The 27179-nt window shown below is 40.0% G+C and overlaps 1 protein-coding gene, 1 long non-coding RNA gene and 1 pseudogene across 3 annotated transcripts; 1 reads left to right on the top strand and 2 right to left on the bottom strand.

Moving 5' to 3' along the window:
- Positions 1–1644: 1644 nt before the first annotated feature.
- LOC129621085 (olfactory receptor 49-like) lies at positions 1645–2750 on the bottom strand. Its single transcript, XM_055537113.1, has one exon. It carries the CDS (start codon positions 2748–2750, stop codon positions 1776–1778), a length of 975 nt encoding a protein of 324 aa, XP_055393088.1. The 3' UTR covers positions 1645–1775.
- Positions 2751–9645: 6895 nt separating this feature from the next.
- On the top strand, positions 9646–13101 carry LOC129621088 (uncharacterized). 2 transcript variants are annotated; one of them, XR_008699006.1, is made up of 3 exons: positions 9646–9892; positions 10294–10359; positions 12748–13101. It is a non-coding gene; the product is annotated as an uncharacterized LOC129621088 (long non-coding RNA). The 2 variants fall into 2 exon arrangements; XR_008699007.1 differs by having other exon boundaries at positions 12753–13101.
- A 7749-nt stretch (positions 13102–20850) lies between these two features.
- On the bottom strand, positions 20851–21407 carry LOC129621087 (NADH dehydrogenase [ubiquinone] 1 alpha subcomplex subunit 2-like; annotated as a pseudogene).
- Between the last annotated feature and the right edge of the window lie 5772 nt (positions 21408–27179).

Consider the following 27179-nt stretch of genomic DNA (forward strand, 5'->3'; position numbering starts at 1 on the left):
GTCTAGAAGTGAGATTGCTGGATGATATGATAAATCTACATTTACTTTATTTAGGAACTGCCATATTGTTTTCCACAGTGGCTGCATCATTTTGCACTCTCATCAGCAATGCATGAGAGTTCTAATTTATCCACATTCTTGACAATAGTTGGTATAATCTGTTCATAAAAATGTTTTAAATAATATTCATCTTAATGGATATAAAGTAATATTTCATTGTGATTTTAATTTGCATTTCTGTAATCATTAGTGATGCTACACATCTTTTCATGTACTTGTTAGCCATTTGTAGAAGGATTGTTTGTTTTTGTTGTTGAGAACATAGTTTTTTAGTTTATAGTGGCTATATAACCCTTTTTTTGAAATCTTTCCATTGTAATTGGGCCAGTTAAGTTTTCTATTTCTGTTTAGATTTTTAAAAATTCTCTTTCTTTAGGGATTCATCTATTTCCTCCTGATTTTCCTATTTGTTACTGAAGAGCTACCCATGGTATTTTCTTACATAGATCATTTTATACCCTAAATTATAGTTATTTATGTATATCTTCCTTATTAGATTTCAACTTCTATTCAAAGGATAAATTAAGTATTATCAATGAAATGTGCATTTCCTTGAATATAGTATTCATATAATAATTATTTCAGAATAAATTAACATGTGAATTCCATTATTTAATTAATATTTGATTTACCAATGACTTAAATTTCATTAAAATATTGAACATGTTAGCAACAAGTTTCATAGGTTAAATACTGTATTTAGCTTTGTATAAGATTAATATGAAATTCAGAATATAAAATTTATAGCATTTCAAACAGAAAAGCTTTTGTTAGCAACTGGTGTGAAATTCAAAAGGAAGAGAGGAAAGGTAAGATGAGAGATAAATGGAAAAAACCAACATTTAGTGAGACTTATTAGGTTCCTGTCACTATTTAAGTTTCTTGCATAGAGTATCTCATTTGACTTTTATCATAATCCTTTGGAATGGCCATTGTCATCCCCATTTTACAGATGAGAAAACTGGGGCTCAGGGAAGTAAACAACCGGAAAGAGGAAGAGTCTTTCTAAATAGGAATGAAGAATTTCTATGAATTTTTATACTAAACAAAGCATAAGTAGGTTATGTGCAAGATAATAAGCAGCTAGCCTTTTTTTTTTTTTTTGAATTTTTACTGATATGGATCTGTGGCAAGAATATAAGTGTGAAATGAGAACAGTGCTAAATGAGGACTGGTCTCCTCTCCTCAAAGTTGTTAGATAAACAGACACAAAGCAATATGCCTGAAAGTACTTTCTGAGTATGGATATTACCTATGACTACAGATTGGTGTTAGAGGCTTATGGTGAATTACAGAGCTAGTGCATGCATGCGTGCCTGCTAAGCTGCTTCAGTCATGTCCGAGTCTTTGTGACCCTATGGATTGTAGCCTGCCAGACTCCTCTGTAATGGGATTCTCCAGGCAAGAATATAGGAGTGGGTTGCCATGCCCTTCTCTAAAGAGCTAGTACCTGCTATCAGAGAGCTTATATTCTGCTGGGAAGCCAAGCAGACGTTGATGGAATGAAGAGAAATATTCATATCTGATAATTACTAAAAATGCCTTGAGGGGCCACAGAGCTTATGAGTTGATGCTGAGTTTCACAGTGACTGGCACCCCAGAAACATGTCATCAAGCTTTTTGTGGATGAGACAGCCTCCACCTGTTGCAGAGGCCTCATGCTCCCTTAGCTTGACTGGGGATCTTATGTGCAGCCTCTTGGATCCACAGGTTTATTAGAAGAGCTTGTTCACCTGCTCCCTAAACACCTGCTTCACCTGTTTGTTCCTGAGGGTGTAGATGAAGGGATTGAGCACTGGGGTCACCACAGTGTTGAGCAAGGCCACCACCTTGTTCCTGTCCTCCCCCTGGCCGCCCTTGCCCGACCGGACATACATGAAGATGCAGCTGCCATAGAAGAGAGAGACAACAGTGATGTGGGAGGAACAGGTTGAGAAGGCTTTCTGCCTCTCCTTGGCTGCGGGGAGGTGCAGGATGGTGTGGAGGATGTGACCATAGCAGGTAGCCGTCATGGACAGAGTGCCCAGGAGACTGACATTGGCCAGGATGAAACCCAGAAGCTCGATCAGACTTGTGTCTGCACATATGAGTTCCAGGAGTGGAAAGCTATCACAGAAGAAATGATCAATGATATTGGGACCACAGAATGGTTGCTGAAATATGATGGAACATGGAATGGCTATAAGAAGGAATCCCATGATCCATGAAAATAGAGCTAACTGGACACAGACCCTTTTGCTCATGGTGGTGACATAACGCAAGGGGTTACATATGGCCACATACCTGTCAAAGGACATCACTGCCAGTAGGAAGAACTCCGTGGTGCCCAGGAAGAAATAGAGGAAACACTGTAGGAAACAGCCTTCCAGGGAGATGGTCCTGTTTCCAGTCAGGATGTTGGTCAGCATCTTGGGGAAGATGACCGAGGTGAACCAGATCTCTAGGACAGCAAAGTTGCGGAGGAAGTAGTACATGGGGGTATGGAGGCGCCTGTCCATGAGGGTGAGGACCACGATGAGGAGGTTCCCCAGTAGAGTGAGCAGGTAGGTCAGGAGGAGCCCCAGGAAGAGGAGCATCTGCAGCTCACAGGCCTCTGAGAGCCCCAGCAGGATGAACTCGGTGACAGTGGTGTGGTTCCCCGTGGCTCCTCTGGCCTCTGCTGGGGATGCCCAATCAGCGGTGTGCAGCATCAAGAGTTGTGATGTTCTGGATCTGAGGACATTTGGAATTTATAGGAAAAAGTGCTGAATGTACCATTTAGAGTTGTAGGAGTCCTTTTTTTGTTCTTTCTTTCTTTCTTTTTTTTTTTTTTTACAGAGCCTCTTTGGGGCTACCTGTCTCTTTTATTGCCCCTGGTGTTTCTACATGGTAAAGAGTGGTGTTGCCAGGGATGCTAAGTAAACATCCTAAACCAAAAGTTATTCTTGCTTGTTTTTGTTAACTGAAATTTTATTTCTGTTCCTCAACAATTCCTTTGCCTCTGACTTTCATTACCTTTCACTACCTTTCATTTTTATCTTTATTCTAATATTGGGTCTTCATTCATAAGTAATTCCTATTTGAGGCTGACAAATATTTGAGGCTGGATAAATAGCAAAATGGCTAAGTTAAGCCATTTTACTTAGTCATTCACTATACAGATCCATATTCTTGGGTAAACTGATTATTCATAGACACTCTATTGCTATTTCAGTATTACCTGAAAATGTGATGCCTTTCACTAGTTTTTGGATTAATAAAGAGAAGAGGAAATCTGTGAGAGAAAAGCACAATGCTTATCAATCAAAAAAATCAAAAAGAGAATAATCCAAGTAATGTATGCACAAATAAAAATGTATTAGTGGAAAAAAATTTGTTAATGGGAATTTGGTATTTATCCTAATGTGGACATTGGATTTGTCCTAATGTGATAGATCCATAGTCTCCTGATTACATATTCCCATAGACTCAAGATACAATAGACCCTTTGTTTTTTAAAATTTTGTAGCTGTTTCATATACATAGGTTTCAGCACATGGCATTTCAGCTTGGAACCATCAGCTTTTCAAATCCTATTTATCCTTTAAGTCTCTCCTTAATGAGTGCTATCATTTCCATAAAATCTTCTCTTTTGAATGCATGAGTCTCTGTATCCCTCATAATTTTATTATATATCACAACTTTTATTGTGTTTTATAGTTGTTTTTCATCTTTGTATTTTATATAGCCCTTAGAACAAGTTTCTTGAAACAATCAGCTTTGATAAGCATGTATTGAATGAGTGAACAACACCTCAAATATCTGTGGGATGGATTTGGTGGTTTTTGACACACAATAGATTGAGGATGTGTCACTTACGTGGTACTTCATAGAAGACAGAACTCTTGCTGTCATGTGCCAAGTAGTCTGTGAAATTGGCCCATCTGAAGAGGGTTTGCTTTTCCTCATGAGAAGGTGGAGATGTCTCCCCACAAACATTCTCTAAGGAGTAACTCTCCATCTTTGAGATAGTCTGGAGTTTGAGCTAGTAAACAGAGGTCTGTTTGGGTCTGCTAGAATGCTTCCAGCAGAAAACAAAACAAAAGCAAAACCCCAAACCTAAAAAACAGCTCTTTTTAAAAGTCTGCCTCCCTACAAGTTTCCTTCCTTAAGCATTATCAACTACTCCCTTAATTATCAGACAGAACTGTAGCAACAATTATTTTTCAGTCATTGGAGAATAAGATTGGGACCCAGTTTAGGTACCTGGGATGAAGGAAATGCTAGGGGATATTAGTAGAGAGGATGAAATGGCAAAATATATAAGCTTTACCTTTCTTATGATTTTGCCTTCTCTTCAGCTCAGGCTACACTAGTCAAAATTATTCCAAAACTACTATTGTATCTAACATTTGTTTGCAGGTATTAAAGAGCACAAAATAGTTGATCAGCCTCAGAGAATATAACTAAGGGCTCTTCACAAGGGGTTATTTCTAGGCTCAATATCATTTAGCTTCTCAGTGATTTGAGAAAGAGCTCTCTGTGGCCCAATCATGCAGTTCACAGATGAGTCCAGGTGGTTGACTCATTTTAGAAGAGAAGCAGGATCCAATATGAATATGATATCCAGACACATCATCAGGAGCTAATAGAATGAGTATCATTTAGGCAAAGTCCTGATGGAACATATTGGGAAAGAAATGGGAATAGAGACTAAGATGAAGAAGAATTGGCTGGGTGTGGAAGGAGAAAGCTCTGGGCTCATACTGAATCATGAAGTTAGCACAGATAAATCATGAAAAGACACTGTGATTAGCCCAAGGATATGTCTCACAGACAGGGTGGCTAATAAACTTTTGATTTTTTCCCTACTTCAAATCGGAGGTCAACATCTGGGTGGGACAGTCTTCCAGATACAAAGGGAAGGGGTCCACTTCATGAGTTCGGGTATTTCTCCCTTTATCCTTCAGACCTGGTGAGTGAACTGGGAGACTTGCCTGGCACCCTGAGAGCCTAGGCATGACTGCACTATTCACCCAGACTATTCATTGTTTTAAGGGTCAGTTATGCAGTACCCGGTAGGAAAGTCTTTGTGGGTGCCCTGGAGGTTTGTCCTGCCTCTTGATAGTTCTAGTACTTAGAAGGAGGGTGAGATCTTCTCCTTCTAAGGAAAATCATTAAGAGTTTCAGGCAGACCTGATGCTCTCCAGAGCTTTGGGTTTTTCAAGGGGACAGCTACACAGAGCACAAGGCAGGACAGACAAATTTCCTCAATGTGAGTAGCTTAATGGTTCTGCCTGGATAAACATTGGCTTGCCTAGCACTGACCTGGATGGTGGGACTGAAGCTACAGATGAGACCCAGTGTGTGTGTGCTCAGTGTGCTCAAATATAGAAGCTAAGTGCCAAGAAAAGCATGGTCTGGGGAAGTCACTGTTGCTCTGCCATCTGTGCAAGGCCATAGTGGAGATTACCCTTTGGCCCAGGGTTAGGTTTCTAGCTGCCCTCTGAAAAGTCAAAGTGTTAGTTGCTCAGTTGTGTACAACTTTTTGGGACCCCATGGACTGTAGCCCACCAGGCTCTTCTGTCCATGGAATTCTCCTGGCAAGAATACTGGAGTGGGTTGCCATTTCCTTCTTCAGGGGATCTTCCCGACCCAGGGATTGAACCCAGGTCTCCTGCATTGCGGAGAAGGCAATGGCAACCCACTCCAGTACTCTTGTCTGGGAAATCCCATGGACGGAGGAGCCTGGTAGGCTACAGTCCATGGGGTCACAAAGAGTCGGACACGACTGATGTGACTTAGCAGCAGCAGCAGCTCCTGCATTGCAGGCAGATTCTTTGCTGTCTGAGCCACCAGGCAGCCCTCTAGGGAGGTTCCAATCAGGCTATCTAAAATACACTACTCACAGGATTTCAGAAGATAACCTGGTTCACATGAGTATGTCTTGAGCTTGATCTGAGTGCAGATCTTATACCGTTGGTATGAGACCCCTATCTCTCATGAATTTGATGGCATCCTTTAAGAACAACAGTTCTTTTCCAAAGTATCCTGAATGGTCATTTGGGTTTTCCTGGGTGGGAGAATGATTTCCTTAACTTTGTCATCATTCAATTCACAGGATCTGATGAGGCCAGAATGTCTTGAAAATTTCCAAGTTCAGCAAGCTCATCCTGGGAAAAGCCTGGGAAGCATTCAGTTACCATTTAGTGGAATCTTCCTTTATCCTCCTTTTGGACTAATTGAGGGTGATTTTGACTGATAAAGACTTCTATTACATTCTCCACGTTGGGCCAGTCTCTGTGAGATATTTCTCCTGTGGATAATGGGGCTCTATAAGACAGTGAATGAGCTACTCCTGGAATAAACACATCTCCTTGTGGAAGTGACATAAGGGTTGGAAGATTTGGATGGCAGCTTTGTTTTCTTCAGGGACCTATTCTTAACCTAAGATTTATGGTCCCTGGGTTCCCTGGAGAATTAGTATAATGAGCCTCACTCAGCTTCTGCCCAACTCTCTTGCCTGTTCCTACTGTTTGTTATTACAACTTTTCAAATAAAAGTTTCAGCTGTTTGTTCAAGTCAAGAATAAGAGTTACTTTTAAAATGATACATCTAATTATTCTTCTGAAGTTGAGGCTCCTGTCTAACATTAGATAGTCCTATTATTACAGGGATGTAAGAAGCCATCACAAGCAATGTAGAACCTTGAGATTTCCTTGGTGGTCCAGTGGCTAAGATTCTGTGCGTCCAACGCAGGAGGCCTGGGTCTGATCCCTGGTTGAGGAATGAGAATCTCACATGCCACAACTAAGATTCCACGCAGCTGAATAAGGAAATACAAATATTAAATATTAAAAAAAAGCTTAAGTGAGGGTATAGAGGGCCCAACCTGTTGATGGAAATTTTGGCAAAGTCACATTGTAGAAAAGCATTTGGGATGAGAGATATAGTTCTGGCCATATTTAGAAAATACAATCTGCCATGTGCGGGTAATATTATTGCCTATTTCATGAGGCTCTGTGAGTATCAAATGAGAACTGTTCTTAGTATAGGACTTAATCAGCTCTTAAGTATTGATTTACTTGCTTAAATTAAGTGCTTAAATATTGATTAACCACTTAATCAACACTTAAGTAGTTAATCAGTACTTAACGTAGTTCCTGGTGCATTGGAAAGGCTCAGTAAGTGTTACCATAATTATTACTTGAACCTTGCCCTTTGGACGGTTTTTGATTTTCTGAATTCTGGTTCTCAGAGAAATCTGATTAAGAGTAGACAATGTGCAAAAAAAAAAAAATACAAGTGAAATTGAGTAAAAGTGTATTGTGGTTACCTTTGAAATGTCTTCTTGTCACTTTAAAAATTCTGAAGTTGGGAATTTCCTGGTGGTTCAATGGTTAGGACTCTGTCCTTCCAATGCAAGGGGCACGGGTTTAACCCCTGGTGGAGGAATTAAGATCCCACACGCCAGAAGGCCAAAAAAGAAAAAAATAAAAATTCTGAAATACAGGGCAGCCTGATGTGGAACTAAGATGTCCCAAACCACGGGAAAATGCTTTGTGACCCACTTACTTTGTGACCCTCTTACTTGCTTTGAAGTGGTGAAAATGCTTTGGATCTGAACTTGCACCAGAACATTAGCACCTATTGCTTTTGACTTTGTTTTCTCAGTGTTAAATCTGTTGCAATGAAATCAGTATAAACTTCCTTATCAAGGCTTGCAGAACTGTTTTTTATGACTGGAAAAGTCATAGATTTTCAGGCTTTTGAAATCTAGCAGCAGTAACTTTGGCTTCCCAAAGCGTTTTGAGATGAACATGGAGACAATGAACAACCGCTGACAAACTCAGCTTGTGCTTTGTTGTCAATTCTGATAACTTAAATTCCCCTCTCCTTGGCTCTGAAATTGGTGTCACACCTGCACTAGCTACCAGGCAAATGATCTCCTTTTTATCTGTTTTTAAGCTGTGAAAATTTGTTCTTTTTATCACTGTGGACAAAGAAGGACATCTTTGTACCTCAGCACTTTGATTTGAAGGTGATGTCAAACAGATTTTGATGCAAATAAAATATTCAGTTGTGCCAAGAATTACAAATAGAATCTTGTGACCTTGTTTCAGTTCAGAAAAATGTGGAATGAATTAGGGAAAAATATATTAAAATAACATTATTGGTTTCCTTTTGCTACAATATAGTTTATGTTCCTCCTAGGAAGTTTTAGAAAAGCCAAGCAAAGAGAGAAAAATAAAAATCCACCTGCATTCTTATCACCTGGATAAAATAATTATTCACGTTTTAGAATAAGCATTTTTGCATACATACATTTACATACACCGCAGATTTTTTTAAAAATTGGTCATGACGCACATGTTATTTAGTATTTGGATTTGTTTAAACAAAAAAACTTGATAGAGGGACTTCCCTAGGAGTCCAGTGGCTAAGACTCTGTGCTTGCAATGCAGGAGGCCAGGGTTCGATCCCCGGTTAGGGAACTAGATTCCACATGCTCCAACTAAGAGTTTGCATGTTGCAACTGAAAAAAGAGTTTGAATGCTGCAACTAAAACAACAAACAAACAAACAAACAAACAAAAACAAAACAAATAATAGAGTGTGGAGGTCTTTCCATGTCAGTAATTACATAAAATCAATTTAAATGATTTTAATCAGTTTCCTGTTTGTCTCTCTGCATTTAGATTGTTTCCCATTCCCACAATTATAGAGTGTGTACTTGTACAGATATTTAAAATTTTGTTTAAAAAATTATAGAGGTAGTACACATTTAAAAATTCAAATATTATAGAGAATTATAAAATGAAAGGTAAAAAGTTTTCTTTCCTCTTCCTCTACTTCAATTAAAAACAAGCATCTGATAATTCTTTCTGGCTGGGATTGCTCACAAGATTATTATTTTAGCTTTAATTAATGCCTTTGGTTAATTATATCTTTAATTAATATTTCTGTCTTTAGTAATATCTCTGTCTTTTTCCTTGGTTCATCAGCTTTTAACAGTGTCCTGGGCTATATTCTCAAAGATGAGGAATTTATCACTGTAAATTCCTCTGGCCTCCTGCATTGCAAGAGTCTTAGCCATTTAGCAGTACCTCCCACTTCCGTAACCCCTCCAACTCCAGAATGCAGTAGTTACTTTTTTATGTAGTTAACAATATATAGTATAATTGCGTCTCTATTCTTATTGTTAACTTTAGTGTTCCTAGAATTTCTGTAATCAAAGATTAATAAATTGATTATCCTTCCATCTCTCTTTTCTAATATTTTTAGCTATATTGTAATTTTATATTGACTAGATTTATAACATTCCTGTTCTGTTCTATAACTCCAATTAAATCTTCATATCTCATCTCTAGGTTAATTTTAGAAATGGAAAATCAATAAGCAAAAACATTTTTCATGTGATTAGATAAATACCATTATAAGAGTTTGATTCAACCCAAAGAAAGAAATGTAATTAATGTCATTAAAACTTCGTTGCTTGAAGGAAAATCCTTCAAATATTAAAGTCTAATCAAGGATGGGTCCAAGTTTTGTAGGTCTTGAATCTTATACCACTGGGGAGCTGTATTTCAAGAGAAGAAATACAAAATTACAAATACTTGCAGTTAAGGGCTATGCCTTGGCCTTGGAATGGTCTTTAGTGAGTGGGAAGCCCTGAAGCTTATTATTACTAGTTTCCTAGAAAACCTGTCTCTAGGTCTAGCAGATCCTTTTCAACTTCTTTTCAGAATCACTTCTCATAAGTCACATCAGCTGCTGCTGTATATCTAGTGTCTATCCCGTGTGTCCCCTTTCTTGGCTCCCTTTTCATTTTGCTAGAATCTTTCTCTAGCATTTTATTTCACAAAAACCCCATGGTACGCTATACTCTGAGTGCTTGTGTGTTGCATATGCAATTATTTTGCCTAAACTTGTTTGATTTTGGGGGCTTGATTTGGGTTGATTGTTTAGAAATTTAAGTTCAAAATTGTTTTCCAAACTTGGAGGATAAATGAGAAACTAACAGAAATGATTATTACCTTTGGGGACAGATGAGTGGAGAATGGAGCAAATAGGGATGAGAGTGATACTCTAAATGTTTTTTAATATAGTTTCATTCTTTTACCAAGTAAAAATATTATTTGAGTAATATAAACATTCCAACCTTTCCGTATCCTCGAAAGTTTGAAATATTATCCAATTGTCTTTGAGCATTAAGTGTTGATGAGAAGTTTGGTGCCATTCTCTTTTTTTGAAATTTGTTTATTTATTTATTTAGGCCACTTTGAGCAGCATGCAGGATCTTAGTTCCTGGACCAGGGATGGAACTCGTGTTCCATGCAATGTAAGTGGGGGGGTCTTAAGCACTGAACTGCCAAGAAAGTCCTTGGTGCCATCCTTATCCTTGTTTCTTCTAGTAACCTATTTTCTCACTGCCTCTCTCAGAATTTTCAGGATTTTCTCTACTCTTGGAGTTCTGAAATTTTACTAGATTGAGCCTAGGAGTGGGTCTTTTAAAAATTAATTTTATTTGCCTCTACATAGATCATTTAAAAATGAAGACTTCATGAAGTTTGGGGAGATTCTCTTCTGCTATTTCTTAGATTATTTCTTTTCTGCCATTGTCTCTGTTTGAAACTTCTCTTAGATCTTTGACTTTTGGATCCATCTTCCATGTGTGTGTGTGTTTTTTTTTTTCTTCTTATTTTTGAATTATTTACCTTCTAGTTTCCACTATAGGACATTAAATTTAAATATGATTTCTTATGATCTTATTTTCATTTTATTATTCACACAGTTCAGTGTAATTTTTTGACATTTGTATTTTTAATGTTCCAAAACATTTTTTTCCCCTCTGATTGCTCCTTTTTCCTTACAGACTATATGCTTTAATGAGAGTCATACTTACTCAATCATTTTGAGTACTTCATGAATTTGGGGGTGGTGCTCTTCTGCATAGCTTGTGGGATCTTATTTACCCAACCTGGGATTGAACCTGGGTCTTCAGCACTGAGCACGCAGAGCCCTAACCACTGGACTTCCCAAATATTGCATAAATTAAATAAAAATTTTAGTTTCCTAATCACCTCAGGTTTCTCTGATGTTTGTTGCCCTTTTGTTCATCTTTGTGCCTCTTTCTTCATGCTATTGATTTTTATTCAAATATTTGGTGGTACTTGAAAATCCGATTATATTTATGAACAAACACTGTTAAATAAGGGTAGCTGGTGTGGGTTTTTCTCCTAAGAGGAATAGGTCACTTGGATGAGAAAGCCAACTGTTGGCTCTGTGTGAGCTGGCTAGGTTTGTCAAGAGGTAGACTTCTCTCTAGGGTGGGAAGGTATAAACTAGGCAGACCAGTGGCAGCCAGGTGGGGCTTCCCGGGTGGCAGAGTGGTAAAGAATCCACCTGCCAGTGCTGGAGATGCAGGAGACCTGGGTTCAATCCTTGGGTCAGGAAGATCCCTTGGAGGAGGAAACGGCAGCCCACTCCAGTATTCTTGCCTGGGAAATCCCTTGGATAGAGGAGCTGATGGGCTACAGTTCATGGGGTTACAAAATGACTAAGCATGCCTGCACACATGTGGTTGCTGAGTAGTCCAATTACATTTTGAAGACTGGAAAGGTAATTAAAGATTCAATAATAAAAAGGGGCAGAACCAGATAGAGTCACAGCTCTATTTTGTCTAACATTTCAAGACAAGATAATCTCAATAAGGTCATAGAAAAAGATGAAAAAAAAAGAAAAAGATGGAAATCTCTATGATTCCTTTTGAGAAGCCACCATAACTTGAACCTAAAACTTAAAAATTAGGGAAAGGAATATAAAACAAGCTTGCTTTTGAATATAAGAAGAAACTCTCTAAATTAAATACTAGTAAGTAAAATCTGGTATTTATCAAAAGGATAATAAATAATGTCTAGAAAAGTTTATTTTAGAAATACAAGAAATTCAATATCAGAAAATCTAGCAACATAAGCTAGAACAATAAAAAATTAAATAAAAATGATATGATCATAACAATAGATGCTGAAAACTTCTGATAAAATTTAGCAGCATTCTTAATTTAAAAACTCTATAAAAATAGGAACAAAAGCAGATTTTTAAAATATAGCAAAAACCAATTACCAAACATGCCAGTAGAGCTAATTGAAATATGATTTCAATTAAAATTAGGAACCAGATAAGAATGCTTGCTATTAACATTATTATTTCTAGCAAATACAGTCACACAAAATGAAATAGCTGGTCAAGATGTTGGAAAAGAAGAGATAAACATAAGCTGGTGATATGACTACATTAAAACCCCAGAGATTTAGTACTATATCACTGTAGTTAATAAAGAATAAGCCAATAGGAAAAATAATGTATTCATAGCAAGAACTATAACAATAAAAACTATAAAATACTTGTTTTAAACAAGAAAAGGAACATCTTTATGAAGAAAATTATTTTATACAAAACCTGAACAAATGGAAAGACATACCATGCTCTTGGGAAGCCTTGATATTAAAAAAGTTGATTCTTTCAAAAGTAAACCCAGAGCTAAGACTCTGAACTCTCAGTGCAGGGGCCTGAGTTTCATCCCTGATCAGGGAGCTGGATCCCACCATGCCTCAACTAAAGATTCCACATGCTACAACTAAGGCCCAGTACAGACAAATAAATATTTTTTGTAAAGTTAATCCAATGTCATTTTAATTGGAATACTAACTTGGGACTTTCCTGGTAGTGCAGTGGATAGGAATCTGCCTGCCAATGCAGCGGACATGGGTTGGATCCCTGGTTTGGAAAGATTCCACATGACTCAGAGCAACTAAGCCCATGCACCACAACTACTGAAGCCCGTGAGCTCTAGAGCCCTTGACTGAGCCTGAGTGCTGCAACCACTGAGCCTGAGCTCTGGAGCCCGTGAACTGAAACTACTGAGCCCTTGTGTCGCAACCGCCAATGCCTGTGTGCCCAGAGCCTGTGCTCTGCAGCAAGAGAAGCCATCACAATGAGAAGCCCAAGCACCAGAACAAAACAAAGAGTAACTCCTGCTCACTGCAAGAGAAAGCCCTCACAAAGCAATGAACACCCAGTGCAGCAGAAAATAAATACATAAAAGAATACTAACCTGTGTGTATGTGTGTGTATATGAATAAAACAATGTTTGACTAAAAGAATAAGTGCATTACAATAGGGAAGAAATTTTTTGTGTGAGGAAATGTTAAAAACTAGCAATGATCTGCTTGCCTTACTATGTATCAGAATGGACTTCAAAGCTCCATAGCAAATCAGCATGACAGAGACATAGAGTAGGAATAGATTGGTGGAAATTGAATGAAATATCCAAATTAGATTCCATTGTGTGTGAGGACTTAAAATACATGAAAAGTGGACTTCCCCGGTGGTAGAGTGGATAAGAATCCACGTGCCAGTGCAGGGAACAGGGGTTCAATCCCTGGTCCGGCAAGAGTCCACATGCCTCGGGGCAACTAAGCCTGTGCACCACAACCACTGAGCCTGTGTGCCACAACTACCGAAGCCCATGAGCTCTAGGGCTCTTGAGCCGCAACTACTGAGCCCAGGTGCTGTAGCTACTGAAGCCTGTACACCTAGAGCCTGTGGTCCACAGTAAGAGAAGCCACCGCAGGGAGAAGACCGTGCACCGCAGCAAGGAGTAGCCCCCACTCACCGCAAGTAGAGAAAACCTGTGCATAGCGATGAAGACCCAGCGCAGCCAAAAAAAAAAAAAAAAAAAGGGTAAAACCACTAAAAAATATATACGAAAAGTATTGCAATCAAATAAAACGGGAAAATGAGACTTTTATTATTTATTTATTTCTACTGTGGGAAGATTGTATTAGTAGTTACTGTGTTGAGTGCTGTGGATGGCTGGGATATGGTAGGAACAATGGGATTTTTGAATTACAGTTTTCCACATCAAACCACCAAAAGTTGCAGGTAATACATGAGTTTAGTAAAGTTTCATGATACAAAAGCAATAAACAAAAATCAGCTGAGTTTCTATACACTAATAAAGAAGTATCATAAAAATTAAGAAAACAACACATTTACAATTGCATTAAAAAGAACAAAATACCTAGGTATGAATTTAGCCAATGATGTGAAAAACCTGCACAATGAAAACTGTAAGACACTTCAATAAAGAAACTGAAGAAGAAACAAACAAAAATATCCTGAGAACTTCCCTGGTGGTCCAGAGGCTAAGACTCCCCGCTCCTCATGCAGGGGGCCTAGGATCAATCTCTGGTCAGGGAACTAGATACCACATGCTGCAACTGAAAAAAAGATCCCATGTATTGCAACTAATACCCAGCACAGTCAAGTAAATAAATATGTAAATAAATACTAAAAAGAAAAATATTCTATAATCAGGCATTGGAAGAATATTGTTAAGATGTTCCTCCAGTTAAAGCACCTTACACATCCGATTCAATCTCGAATGCAATTAGAATGGCATTTTTCACAAAACAGAGCTAATAATTCTGTCATGTGTGAGGAACCAAAGAGGACCCCCCCAAAAGGCAAAGTGGTCTTACAAAAGGAGAGCACAGCTGGAATCAACCGACTGACTTCAAACTAAACTATGAAACTACAGGAATCAAAAAAGTATGGATTTGGCACAAAAACAGGCACACACCCCAAAGCAATATGGTACACAGATGGCTATTCATGTGGAAGATATAAGCTTCTTTTTTTGTAAACAAGGACTTTGTGGCTCTAGAAAGACAATTTCCTCTGTCTTGGTTATTTTGTTTTTAATTGACACTTGTGGAATTGAGGCACAATTTTATTTTCTTTTAGCTTTTCATTTTGACATAACTTTTGATTTGCAGTTGTGAGGAATTCCTGTATGTCCTTCACCCAGATTCCCTATATGTTAACAATGTACCACATTTACTTTATCTTTTTCTCTCTTGATATATTTCTCTTAGCATAAGTTTAGTAATAACTTCTTAATAGTTATACTACTAATATTATATATTAATATATGATACTTCTGCTGCTAAGCCGCTTCAGTCGTGTCTGACTCTGTGCGACCCCATAGATGGCCGCCCACCAGGCTTTCCTGTCCCTGGGATTCTCCAGGCAAGAACACTGGAGTGGGTTGCCATTTCCTTCTCCAATGCATGAAAGTGAAAAGTGAAAGTGAAGTCGCTCAGTCCTGTCTGACTCTATCGACCCCATGAACTGCAGCATTCCAGGCTCCTCCGTCCATGGGATTTTCTAGGCAAAAGTGCTGGAGTGGGGTGCCATATAGTATATATTGGAGAAGGAAATGGCAACCCACTCCAGTACTCTTGCCTGGAAAATCCCATGGACGGAGGAGCCTGGTAGGCTACAGTCCATGGGGTTGCAAGGAGATTGATCTAATATAGCATAGTAAGCTTAGTACATTAGATAGCCTCTCATATTTTCTGTCCATATTTCTCTGATCATCTTGATAAATTTTATAACATAACCTAACATACTTTGCAACTTTCTGATGTTCCCCTGAAACTTCTAAAATCTAGATCCTCATCCTCATTCTCCCTCTTTTTCTCTCTTAAGATTTACTTGACTGAACTGGTCATTTGTCCTATGCAACCCATTCCTCTGCCCCTCTGTGTTCCCTGAAGCCTGGTTAATTCAGTGTAGAAGCTTGATCAGATTCAGGTTTGATTATCTTGGCAAGACAATTTCATATGGTTGGATTCTAATTCTTTCATACTTTCTTTACTTAGTAGCTGGAATACTTGCACAAGGAGATTATTATCAACTATTTCGTCATCCTGTCTAGATTGTTACTTTTGCAGAAAGAAGTCAGTGAATTCTGGTACCAGCCTCAGTAATTAAAAGTCATTTGAGCTTGTTATAAGTTATGAAGAACTGCATCTGAATATCAAACAGGAGTTCATTGAGACGTCAGATTTACTGGAAGTGATTCACAAATATTGTTATTAGGCTATTATTATCTCCTTCACTTAGCTGTGCCTCACGACTTCTGTTTAACTAAACCCTGTTCATGATTTTTGATAAACTTTAAGGTATTCATTTAAAATGAGTAATGAAATAATGTAACAGTGAATCACATTTACTTATTTACTTTTGTATTGAAGAGCAGGAAAGCAACAGAGAAATTTATCCCTTTTGTTTGAGAACACAGTTAAATTTATTCTTATCTGACTCTTTCCCTATGGTTGATTAACCAGCTGTGTTTAATTTTGAAAGCTTATAAAATTGAGTTTCTTATCAGCACAAAACAAGGCATCTTATAATACAGCATCTGAAGTTAAAAGTCTTTTAGGTCCAAGGAGATTATTTTTACAGTTTTTCATTAGAGCTGACTTTCTATAGCTGAAAACTACATTGCCAAGACCAGAATAACTAGTATTCTGGATGGAATCTAGATTTTGTACATGCAGAAAATACAACTGGAGCTCTGTTATGTGGGGTAGAGTGGCAGGGCATGAGATAATGGGGTTCCCAGCAGATGGTGTCATTTTTCCTGATCCAGCAACTTCCTGCAGCAGAATTGCGGTGCATCCATCACAGCACAGGGTTTCCCAGGTGGCGCTAGTGGTAAAAAATCCGCTGGCCAATGCATATGATGTGAGACATGAGACATGGGTTGGATTCCTGGGTGGGAAAGATACCCTGGAGGAGGAAATGGCAACCCACTCCAGTATTCTTGCCTGTAGAATCCCGTGAACAGAGGAGCCTGGCAGGCTACAGTTCATGGGGTTGCAAAGGGTTGGACACGACTAAAGTGACTTAGCACACACACAATCACAGCAGAGGTCCTGTTCCTCCAGCCCTTCCAGTGACTTTGTGAACCACACACACAAAATCACCTTCTACTTATATCAGTTTGAATGATTTCTGTTATCTGTAACCTATTTCTCACTAAAAATAAAGCTATTGATTTTTGTGTATTGTTTTTGTATTGAGCCATCTTAACTCTATTGGCAGTAATAGTTTTTCAGGTAATTCTCTGGAAGTTCCTAGTTAAAAACTGTTCAGTTTTCAACTTCTCTTTGCTAATTCCTTCTTCATTTCTCTTAAATATTTTCACCTTATATTGGTAGGCAATAATGAACATTTTGTTGTTTTTCTAACTTTAGTGGGGAAGTTTTTTATCTTTCCCAACTGAAAATAATTCTGACTTTGGAGATTACAGATATATAACATTATGAAGATATTAATCTTTTCCCATTTTATTAAGAACTTTTAACCTAAAAAAATCAAGAATGTAAATTGATTTTTAGAAAAAATTTTTTTCCAACATCTATGGAAATAATTGTTTCTCTTTTTCCTATTCATATGGTGAGTTATATTAATAGATTTCCTAATATTGAATCATCCTGCATTCCTTGAAAAATTACACTTGGTTACAGTGTTCTTGCCTGGAGAATCCTGGGGATGGCAGAGCCTGGTGGGCTGCCGTCTATGGGGTCACACAGAGTTGGACACGACTGAAGCGACTTAGCAGCAGTAGCAGCAGCATGGTATCTTATTTTTTACTGCTTCACTGGATTCTAATTGCAAATATTTTGTGATATTTGCACTGATATTTATAAGTGGGTAGTTTTCCTTTTCTGTATTATTATTTTTTCTGTTTCCTACTGATGCAGTGCTTGCTGTATGAAAATAGCTAGAAAGATTTCCTTATTTTCTGTGCTTAGTTCTGAAACGGAGCAGGACCGTATGGTCCTTGCCTTTCTACCATGTTCTCTGCCTGCCGTTTGCGTGTGGAAAACTTTAATCAAAGAATAAGTTTAATCAGAGAAGTGAGAAATGTGGAAACAAAGGAAAACAGTCTGAGACCAAACAATAATAATGTCATCATCAAGCGTAATCAAGCACCTTTAGTTCTTTCTCAAGGGCTGTAGATAAATATTCTGAGCCATGTCCTGTGAGCTGTCTTATAGATACTAAAACACCAGGTGAAAAAGTTAACTACTTGATGACCAGACTGTACCCAGGACTTGAGTTGCCACAATTCCGAGAATTGATCACAAAGAAAGGGGAACAAATGAACCCTGGAACTGAAGACTAACTGTACCTAAAACAACCAAGATGATGCTAGTCAGACCACTGATGACCAATTTGAAGATGACTGCTAGAGATGACTGTGCTGTTTCTGCATGTTGCCCACCCCCCCCAGCCCACCTTAAATACCCTCACTCCCTGCTTGGGGGTGCTGGGCAGGGGGTGGTGTGGGTGGTGAGTCGACCTCTGGACAAGTGTCCACCACCCTCTCCCACCAATTGCCGGCATCTGAAATAAAGCAAACTTTCCTTCCCAACAACCTGGCTTGCTTATTTCCTTTTGAGCAGCGGATTCCCCATGCGTACCTTTAACAGTTCTGCTGAATTCTCTGCTGGTGATTTTGGGGTGGGGAGAGAGTGTGTAGAGGGTAAATGACAGCTTTCTTTATTCTATGTTACTTGTATTTAGATTTGCCATCTTTTCTAGGGTCAGTTTTGATCCATTTCATACCAGTTTTCAAATATATTTGGATATATGTGAGCAAAACCAAATATATATGTATATATCTTTATACACACACACACATATATATTTCTGCTGTGTCTGGTTATTTCTTTCTTTCCTATTTGGTGTGTTTGTGCTTTCTCCTTTTATAAAAAGTTAGGCTCACTAACAGTTAACCTATTAGTTGATTTTCAAAAATCAGTTCTTGTATTTGCTGTTTCTGGTTATAAAAATTCACTATTTTGTGCTTTTCTTTATATTAATTTCTTCCTTCTAACATTTCTTCCTAATATATTCTTTTGCATCCTCAATTCAGTAATTTTTATTCTTTCTTGTTTATTAAGATAAGCATTTTAGACTATGATGTTTCTCTTGGTGTTTATTTAACTATATAACTTAATATGTAAGATAATAACATTAACAGTGGTGAACAAATCAGCCTCTCATGAAAACAGTTTACAACTATGTATGAACACACAGTCTTCTGAAAACAAACATTTTACACACATATGGTTTCCTATAACAAATATTTTTAATTTCAGTGTTATAAGACAATGATCCATGGAAGTATTAAGAAAAAAAATCTTTCAGTAGAGACTTCCCTGGAGGTCCAGTGGTTAAGACCCTGAGCTTCCACCTCAGGGAGCAAGAGTTCAATCCCTGGTCAGGAAATTAGGATCCTGCATGTCATGTGGTGTGGCTAAAAAATCATTAAAAGAGGGAAAAAAAATCTTTCAGTACTGTGGGAATGCTCTTTGGTCTTTTTAGTTGACTGATGCAGACAAACGGTCAATTCTGTACGCACAAGATCCAGAAAAAAAGTAGATTTCACTAAATTTTTGAGTAACTTATATGTAAATATTTTTGCTGTTTTCTATCTATAAGATTTAATGGTTGGTTTATGACTCTGCTTTCTTAAAGCCTCTGTGTCAGTGGGCTCCCTTTCTTTCAAGGCAATTTGTTACATTGTTAACTAAGGGTTACAACGTTTGTCTTCAGTCATAATTTCTAACCAAGATCAAATTAGTGCATATCAAGCTTATATTTTTCTGATTTCAGTGTTAGAATTATTTTAATATTTCACCATTGAGTATAGTCATTAATTAGGTTTCTTGTGAATATTTGAAACTTTTTCTGATCCTTAGGAATTTCACATATCCATTGAAGCATAGATGGTCACTAATAAAATTGCATCAGGTGGTGGGTTTGGGATGTTCATTGCACTATTTCTTTTTTAATGCTTTCCTGTGTATTTAAACATTTTCATAGTAAAAAGCCGGAAAAAACTAGATCTGTTTATATAATTATGAGACATCTAGGAATGCTTCAGAAATGATAAAAGAAGAAAGTCAGTCAGTCATGGGAAAGGACACAGTAGCTGTTTGAATTAAAAGCCGACAGTTGTTGCCTTCTGTTTTTCCTCATGGACAGCGGAAATTGCTCATGTGTGACAGGAAGTATTTAGGTTGGAGAGTACAGGAGGGTATGACTTTTTGTAGGAGACTATGCAGTCCATTCTAAAGGAGATCAGTCTTGGGTGTTCATTGAAGGGACTGATGCTAAAGCTGAAACTCCAATACTTTGGCCACCTCATGTGAAGAGTTGACTCATTGGAAAAGACCCTGATGCTGGGAGGGATTGAGGGCGGGAGGAGAAGGGGATAACAGAGGATGAGATGGCTAGATGGCATCACTGACTCGATGGACATGAGTTTGAGTGAACTTTGGGAGTTGGTGATAGACAGGGAGGCCAGGCGTGCTGCGATTCATGGAGTCGCAAATAGTTGGACACAACTGAGTGACTGAACTGAACTGACTGATGCAGCTACTTCCCCTTGCTTGTCTTTAAGAGCTACAGGTGTAGCATGGTGCAAGCGAGATGGCTATCCCTTTGGCTGGAGGGAGGAGACAGAGAATAGTTTCTCAAACAGATTCAGGAGCAGCTGCAACTCACAGAACTATGCAGGGTTAGTAGGACAGTGTCCAGTAGGGTTCCCAGGTGGCGCTAGTGGTAAAGAACTCAACTGCCGATGTAGGAGATGTAAGAGATGTGGGCTTGAAGCCCTGGGTCGGGAAGATCCCCTGGAAGAGAGCATGGCACCCCACTCCAGTATTTTTGCCTGGAAAATACCATGGACAGAGGAGCCTGGCGGGCAACAGTCCATAGGGTTACAAAGAGTCGGACACGACCAAAGCAACTTAGCACACATGTCCAGGTATAAATTAGGTTCTGCCTATACAGTGGACCTGGTGAGCTCCATAGGTTCCCTCTGTGGTAAAGGTTCTGCCTTGCATCTTGCCCAGAGCAATTCCATTAGAACTTTTTTTTTTTTTGGGGGGGGGGGTGGAACAGAATAAAATAAGTTTTATTTTTATATTCAACTGCTTTCCCTCAGATGGTTGCACAATAATGGGTAGTTGGTGGGACGCGAATCAGATCATCTTTAGACAGCATTTTCAGCACAATCTTTATACAGAACAAAATACATTTCTCCACATTGTACTCAATCCAGCAGAGCCCAGACTCTGGGGCTGTTGTTTTTAATCCTCAGTGGAGACTTCAGGCATTGCTACTTAGCACATTCTCCAGGGCTCTAGTTACCTGATCAGCACTGAAGTTGTTCAGAGAGACATTCTTCTCTTAGCCAAATGCGTAGCGGGCCCAGAGCTTGGGCTGCACACCCGAGCACTCGCGGATTAGGATGGGCAGGTTGGGATTCGCTTTCTTCAGCTCCACATAGCATTTCTCAATGAAGTCCCTGACGCCCTGGCTGCCAGGCGAGCGCTGGCACAAATGGATACGAATTTCACGAAGACCCAATTTGCCTCGGACCCCACGAATCGCTGCAGCCGCCGCCATCTCGGCTAGTACTCAATCATCCGCTCCATTAGAACTTTAAGCACAAGGCAGGGAGGGGCCCTGGAGTTCGTGGAGCCCAGGTTATTACTCTTCTGGGAAAGGTCAGTTCATACCAACCTAGCACTTAACAAAAGTAGGGGATTTTCCGTCAGAGAAACAGACTTTAAGACATCGGTCAGGCAAATTTCCCTGACAGTAAAAAGTCATGCACACAAAAAAGAGTTGGTGCCCACTATATTCAGAGCCATACTGAGACTATTCAGACTTTAGGGTCGTTTCCAGAGTGCCACGCATGATAACATCTAGGGGAGTGGGTTCTGGATTCTGACCTGAATTTAAATCCTGACTCTTCCATCAATATGTAACTTTGGAAGCAAGTGCCTTATTAGTCTGTATGCCTCCGTCTTCTTGGTGGATTGAGTATCATGATAACAGCACCTAACTCATAGGGTCTGCTTGGAGGATTCAAGGAAACGTGTGAAACACTTGGAACAGCACATAGTAAATATTCAGTTAATGTTCACTTTTATTATTTAGCTTAGTTGTGTTGCATCCTCTTTGACAAGCCACATGCTCTTCATTTTGTGGTCACTTGGCTACCTTAAACAGAACAAGTTCTCAGGGCTGAGAAACAGCTACTCTTGGATCTTCCTGATCACCCAGCTGCAGAGGGTTTTCAGACTCTCAGGAGCTTCTTGCCTTTTTAGGTTCATCAAAACCATTACATTCTCCAGACAGAAAAGGAGAAATATAGGCTTTCCTGGTGGCTCAGATGGTAAAGAATCTGCCTGCAATTTGGGAGACCTGGGTTCGATCCCTTCGTTGGAAAGATCCCGTGGAGGAGGGCATGGCAACACACTCCAGTATTCTTGCCTGGAGAGTCCCCATGGACAGAGAAACCTGGAGGGGCCCATGTGGTTGCAAAGAGTCAGACATGAGAGACTAAGCACAGCATAGCACATAGGTGGAATCTAAAAATAAATTATACAAACGAACTTACTTACAAAACAGAGACTCACAGACTTAGAAAATGAAGTTACGGTTGCTGGGGGAAAGGACTAGTTGGGGACTTTGGGAAGGTCGTGTACATACACAGCTATGTTTACAATGGATAACTAACAAGGAGTTATGTATAGCACATGGAACTCTGCTCAATGTTATGTGCCAGCCTGGATGGGAGGGAGTTTGGGGGAGAATGGATAAATGTATATTTATGGCTGAATCCCTTGGCTGTTGACCTGAAACTGCCACAACATTGTTAACTGGCTATACCTCAATACAAAAGAAAAAGTGAAAGCTTGGAAAAACAAACCAAAACATAACATTCTCAGCTGAGAGGACTCTGACCCTTGCTCTTGGGTTCTGTGGGTGAGGGAGCAAGTGCACCATCCCATGGCAATGGCCTTGGAGTCTGTCCTCCTGCCTTTTCCTTCTGAGCTATGGGTGTAATTGTGGGTCATGAGATTCACTTAGCGCAACCACAGACGGCCCCAGGGGTCCTGCTAGATTATCCTTCATCTGCATTCAGGAATAATATCCCTAAAAAGGCCTTGGTATAAGCCATTTTGGGGGAGACTTTGTGACTCCATGTGTCTGTGGTACGTAGATGTGTTTGGATGGTTTCCCAATTTCTATGGAATTTTGAGACTTGGAACCCTAAGTGCTGATTCACTGAGGGAAACTTCTCCCTCTCTGGAGTGATGGTGTGAGGTTTCTCTGGAGACTCATTACAGCACTGTGATAACAAGGCCTCAGCTGCCTCAAATCCCTTGGCTGTTGATTGCTCTAACTTTCAAGCTGGAAGTTTGCCCTTTCATCCCCCTGTTGCAGAGCATAGTAACTTTGGAAAAGTTGAATGAGTCTGGTTGAGAGAGTGAGGGGAAAATGGTAGGCAAGTCCCTTCCAAGGGCTGGAGCAGTAGGGCTATGAGCATGGGCATTGTGTGACTGTGATGGGCAGGAGTGGACCACATTCAAAGAGCTGCAGGATAATTCCCCTCTGTCTCTTTCCTAGAGATCTCTGCCTGTCCCTGTTCCTGTTCAGTGAGCTTGCCCCACCCCGAGTGGGCTTCTCAAAACCTGGGCCCAATTCTAGGTGTGGGCCCCCACACCTATGGCCTTTCTCTGTTCAATATCACCTCTTTAGATGGGCTTTTCCTGCCCATCTTATTTAAGACAGACCCTCTTCCCTTTTCTGTCCCCTTACTCTGCTTTTTTTTTTTTCTTTAAATTTTTTATTGCAACGTATTGGCTTTACAACATTGTGCTGGTTTCTGCCATACATCAACATGAATCAGCCACAGGTGTACATATGTCTCCTCCCTCTTGAACGCCCTCCCATCTCCCACTACTTATTTAGTTTTATTCATAACCCTACCTGATATTTTATTTATGTATTTATATTTGTCTGTCTTCCCTCAGTTCAGTTCAGTTCAGTCACTCAATCGTGTCTGACTCTTTGCAACCCCATGGACTGCAGTACGTCAGGCTTCCCTGTTCATCACCAACTCCTGGAGCTTGCTCAAACTCACATCCATTGAATCGGTGATGCTATCCAACCATCTCATCCTCTGTTGTTCCCTTCTCCTCCTGCCTTCAATTTTTCCCAGCATCAGGGTCTTTTCAAATGAATCAGCTCTTCGCATAAGGTGGCCAAAGTATTGGAGTTTCAGCTTCAGCATCAGTCCATCCAATGAATATTCAGGACTGATTTCCTTTAGGATTGACTGGTTGGATCTCCTTGCAGTGCAAGGGACTCTCAAGAGTCTTCTCTAACACCACAGTTCAGAAGCATCAATTCTTTGGCACTCAGCTTTCTTTATAGTCCAACTCTCACATCCATACATGACTACTGGAAAAACCATAGCTTTGACTAGACGGACCTTTGTTGGCAAAGTAATGTCTCTGCTTTTCCCTACTAGAAGGAAAACTCTGTGGGGGCACAGATGGGTGTGTTCATCATTGTGTACTTAGAAAAGGGTTGGCATCGAGGAGGTACTAAGTAGGCATTTTTAAATGAAAATAAGGAAGTAAAACACCTCTTTCCCAGAGGAGCTGTTGCATGGAGGAGAGTAGCTGTTGGGTAGGGGTGGAGGGGGAGATGTACATTTCTTGCAGCATTTTTCAGGAGCTTTGGGTATGGGATTCAGGAGTGCCTTTTGAGAAAAGGGATATGAGGCATGGTAAAACTAAGGGTGAGTCATCTAAACCAATTCCCATCCTCTTGGGATGATTGACCTCTCTTTGAGAATGATACCAGTTAACTTGAGTTGTCTTCAGCACCTTTGGTTGTTCCAATGAGATGAGCTTAATATGTGCTCATATTTGGGCCTCAGAAATGGGACCTAAAGTGATCTGAAGTATGGAGGATGAATACTCAAGAATATAGGCTTGCTTCTAGCCAGACAGGACCACTTCTTGTTTAAAGCCCAATTGTGGGCTTCCCTGGAGGCTCAGTGGTAAAGAATCTACCTACCAGTCTCAGAAACACGAGTTCAATCCCTGATCTGGAAAGACCCCACATGCCACGGGGCAACGAGCCTGTGTGCCACAACTACAGAGCCTGTGCTCTAGAGTCTGGGAGCTGCAACTACTGAGCCACGTGCCACAACTACTGAAGCCAGCGTGCCCTAGAGGCCGTGCTCTGCAACAAGAGGAGACACTGCAATGGGAAGCCCTTGCAAGCAATTAGAGAGATGCCCCCACTCTCCACAACTAGAGAAAGCCCATAAGCAACAGTGAAGACCCAGCACGACCATAAATAAATAAATAAAATTATTTAGAGCACAATTGCCTTTGGTCTTCCTGCTTTTGCTTCTGCCATTTCTCCCAACAAGAGTGCCCTTCCTGCTGCTCCTCCCCCTTTCCAACTGCTACCCTCTCTTCTAGACTAAGTTCAAATTCTTTTGTGAAGCTTTCCTAGCCATGATGGGCAAGAGCAAACTTTTCTTCCTCTAAACTCCTTTAAGTCTTACTATTCATGCATTCATGACATTTCAGTTCAGTTGCTCGGTTGTGTCCAACTCTGCAACACCATGGACTGCAGCACACCAGGCCTCCCTGTCCATCACCAACACCCAGAACCTACTCAAACTCATGTCCATCGCATCACTGATGCCATCCAACCATCTCATCCTCTGTCATCCCCTTCTCCTCCCACCTTCAATCTTTCCCAGGATCAGGGTCTTTTCCAATGACTCAGTTCTTCACATCAGGTGGCCAGAGTATTGGAGTTTCAGCTTCAGCATCAATCCTTCCAATGAATATTTAGGACTGATTTCCTTTAGGATGGACTGGTTGGATCTCCTTGTATCCAAGGGATTCTCAAGAGTCTTCTCCAACACCACAGTTCAAAAGCATCAATTTCTCGGCACTCAGCTTTCTTTATGGTCCAACTCCCACACCCATACATGACCACTGGAAAAACCATAGCTTGGACTAGATGGACCTTTGTTGGCAAAGTAATGTCTCTGCTTTTTAATAAGCTGTCTAGGTTGGTCATAGCTTTTCTTCCAAGGAGCAAGCATCATTTAATTTCATGGCTGCTGTCACCATCTGCAATGATTTTGGAGCCCCCCAAAATAAAGTCTGACACTGTTTCCATTGTTTCCCCATCTATTTGCCTGAAGTGATGGGAACAGATGCCATGATCTTAGTTTTCTGAATATTGAGTTTTAGGCCAACTTTTCACTCTCCTCATTCACTTTCATCAGGAGGCTCTTTAGTTCTTCTTTGCTTCCTGCCATAAGGGTGGTGTCATCTGCATATCTGAGGTTACTGATATTTCTCCCGGCATTCTTGATTCCAGCTTGTGCTTCATCCAGCCCAGCATTTCACATGATGTACTCTGCATATAAGTTAAATAAGTGGGGTGACAACATACAGCCTTGACATACTCCTTTCCCGATTTGGAACCAGTCTGTTGTTCCATGTCCAGTTCTAACTGTTGCTTCTTGACCTGCATACAGATTTCTCAGGAAGCAGGTCAGGTATTCCCATCTCTTTCAGAATTTTCCACAGTTTATTGTGATCCACATAGTCAAAGGCTTTGGCATAGTCAATAAAGCAGAAGTAGATCTTTTTCTGGAACTCTCTTGCTTTTTCAATGATCCAGTGGATGTTGGCAATTTGATCTCTGGATCTTCTGCCTTTTCTAAAACCAGCTTGATCATCTGGAAGTTCATGGTTCACGTACTGTTGAAGCCTGGCTTGGAGAATTTTGAGCATTACTTTGCTAGCGTGTGAGATGAGTACAGTTGTGTGGTAGTTAGAACATTCTTTGGCACTCCCTTTCTTTGTCATTGGAATGAAAACTGACCTTTTCGAGTCCTGTGGCCACTGCTGAGTTTTCCAAATTTGCTGGCATATTGAGTGCATCACTTTCACAGCATCATCTTTCAGGATTTGAAATAGCTCAACTGGAATTCCATCACTTCCACTAACTTTGTTCATAGTGATGCTTCCTAAGGCCCACTTGACTTCGCATTCCAGGATGTCTGCTCTAGGTGAGTGATTACACCATCGTGGTTATCTGGGTCATGAAGATCTTTTTTTTATAAAGAATACACAGACGAACTATACAAAAAAGATCTTCATGACCCAGATAACCATGATGGTGTGATCTTCTGTGTATTCTTGGGCTTTCTTGATAGTTCACTTGGTAAAGACTCTGCCTGCAATGTGGGAGACCGCGGTTCAATTCCTTGGTTGGGAAGATCCCGTGGAGAATGGATAGGCTACTCACTCCAGTGTTCTTGGGCTTCCCTTGTGGCTCAGATGGTAAAGAATCTGCCTGCACTGCTGGAGACCTGGGTTTGATCCC

The sequence above is a fragment of the Bubalus kerabau genome, chromosome 10 (genome assembly GCF_029407905.1).
Source record: "Bubalus kerabau isolate K-KA32 ecotype Philippines breed swamp buffalo chromosome 10, PCC_UOA_SB_1v2, whole genome shotgun sequence".
NCBI lineage: Eukaryota > Metazoa > Chordata > Mammalia > Artiodactyla > Bovidae > Bubalus > Bubalus kerabau.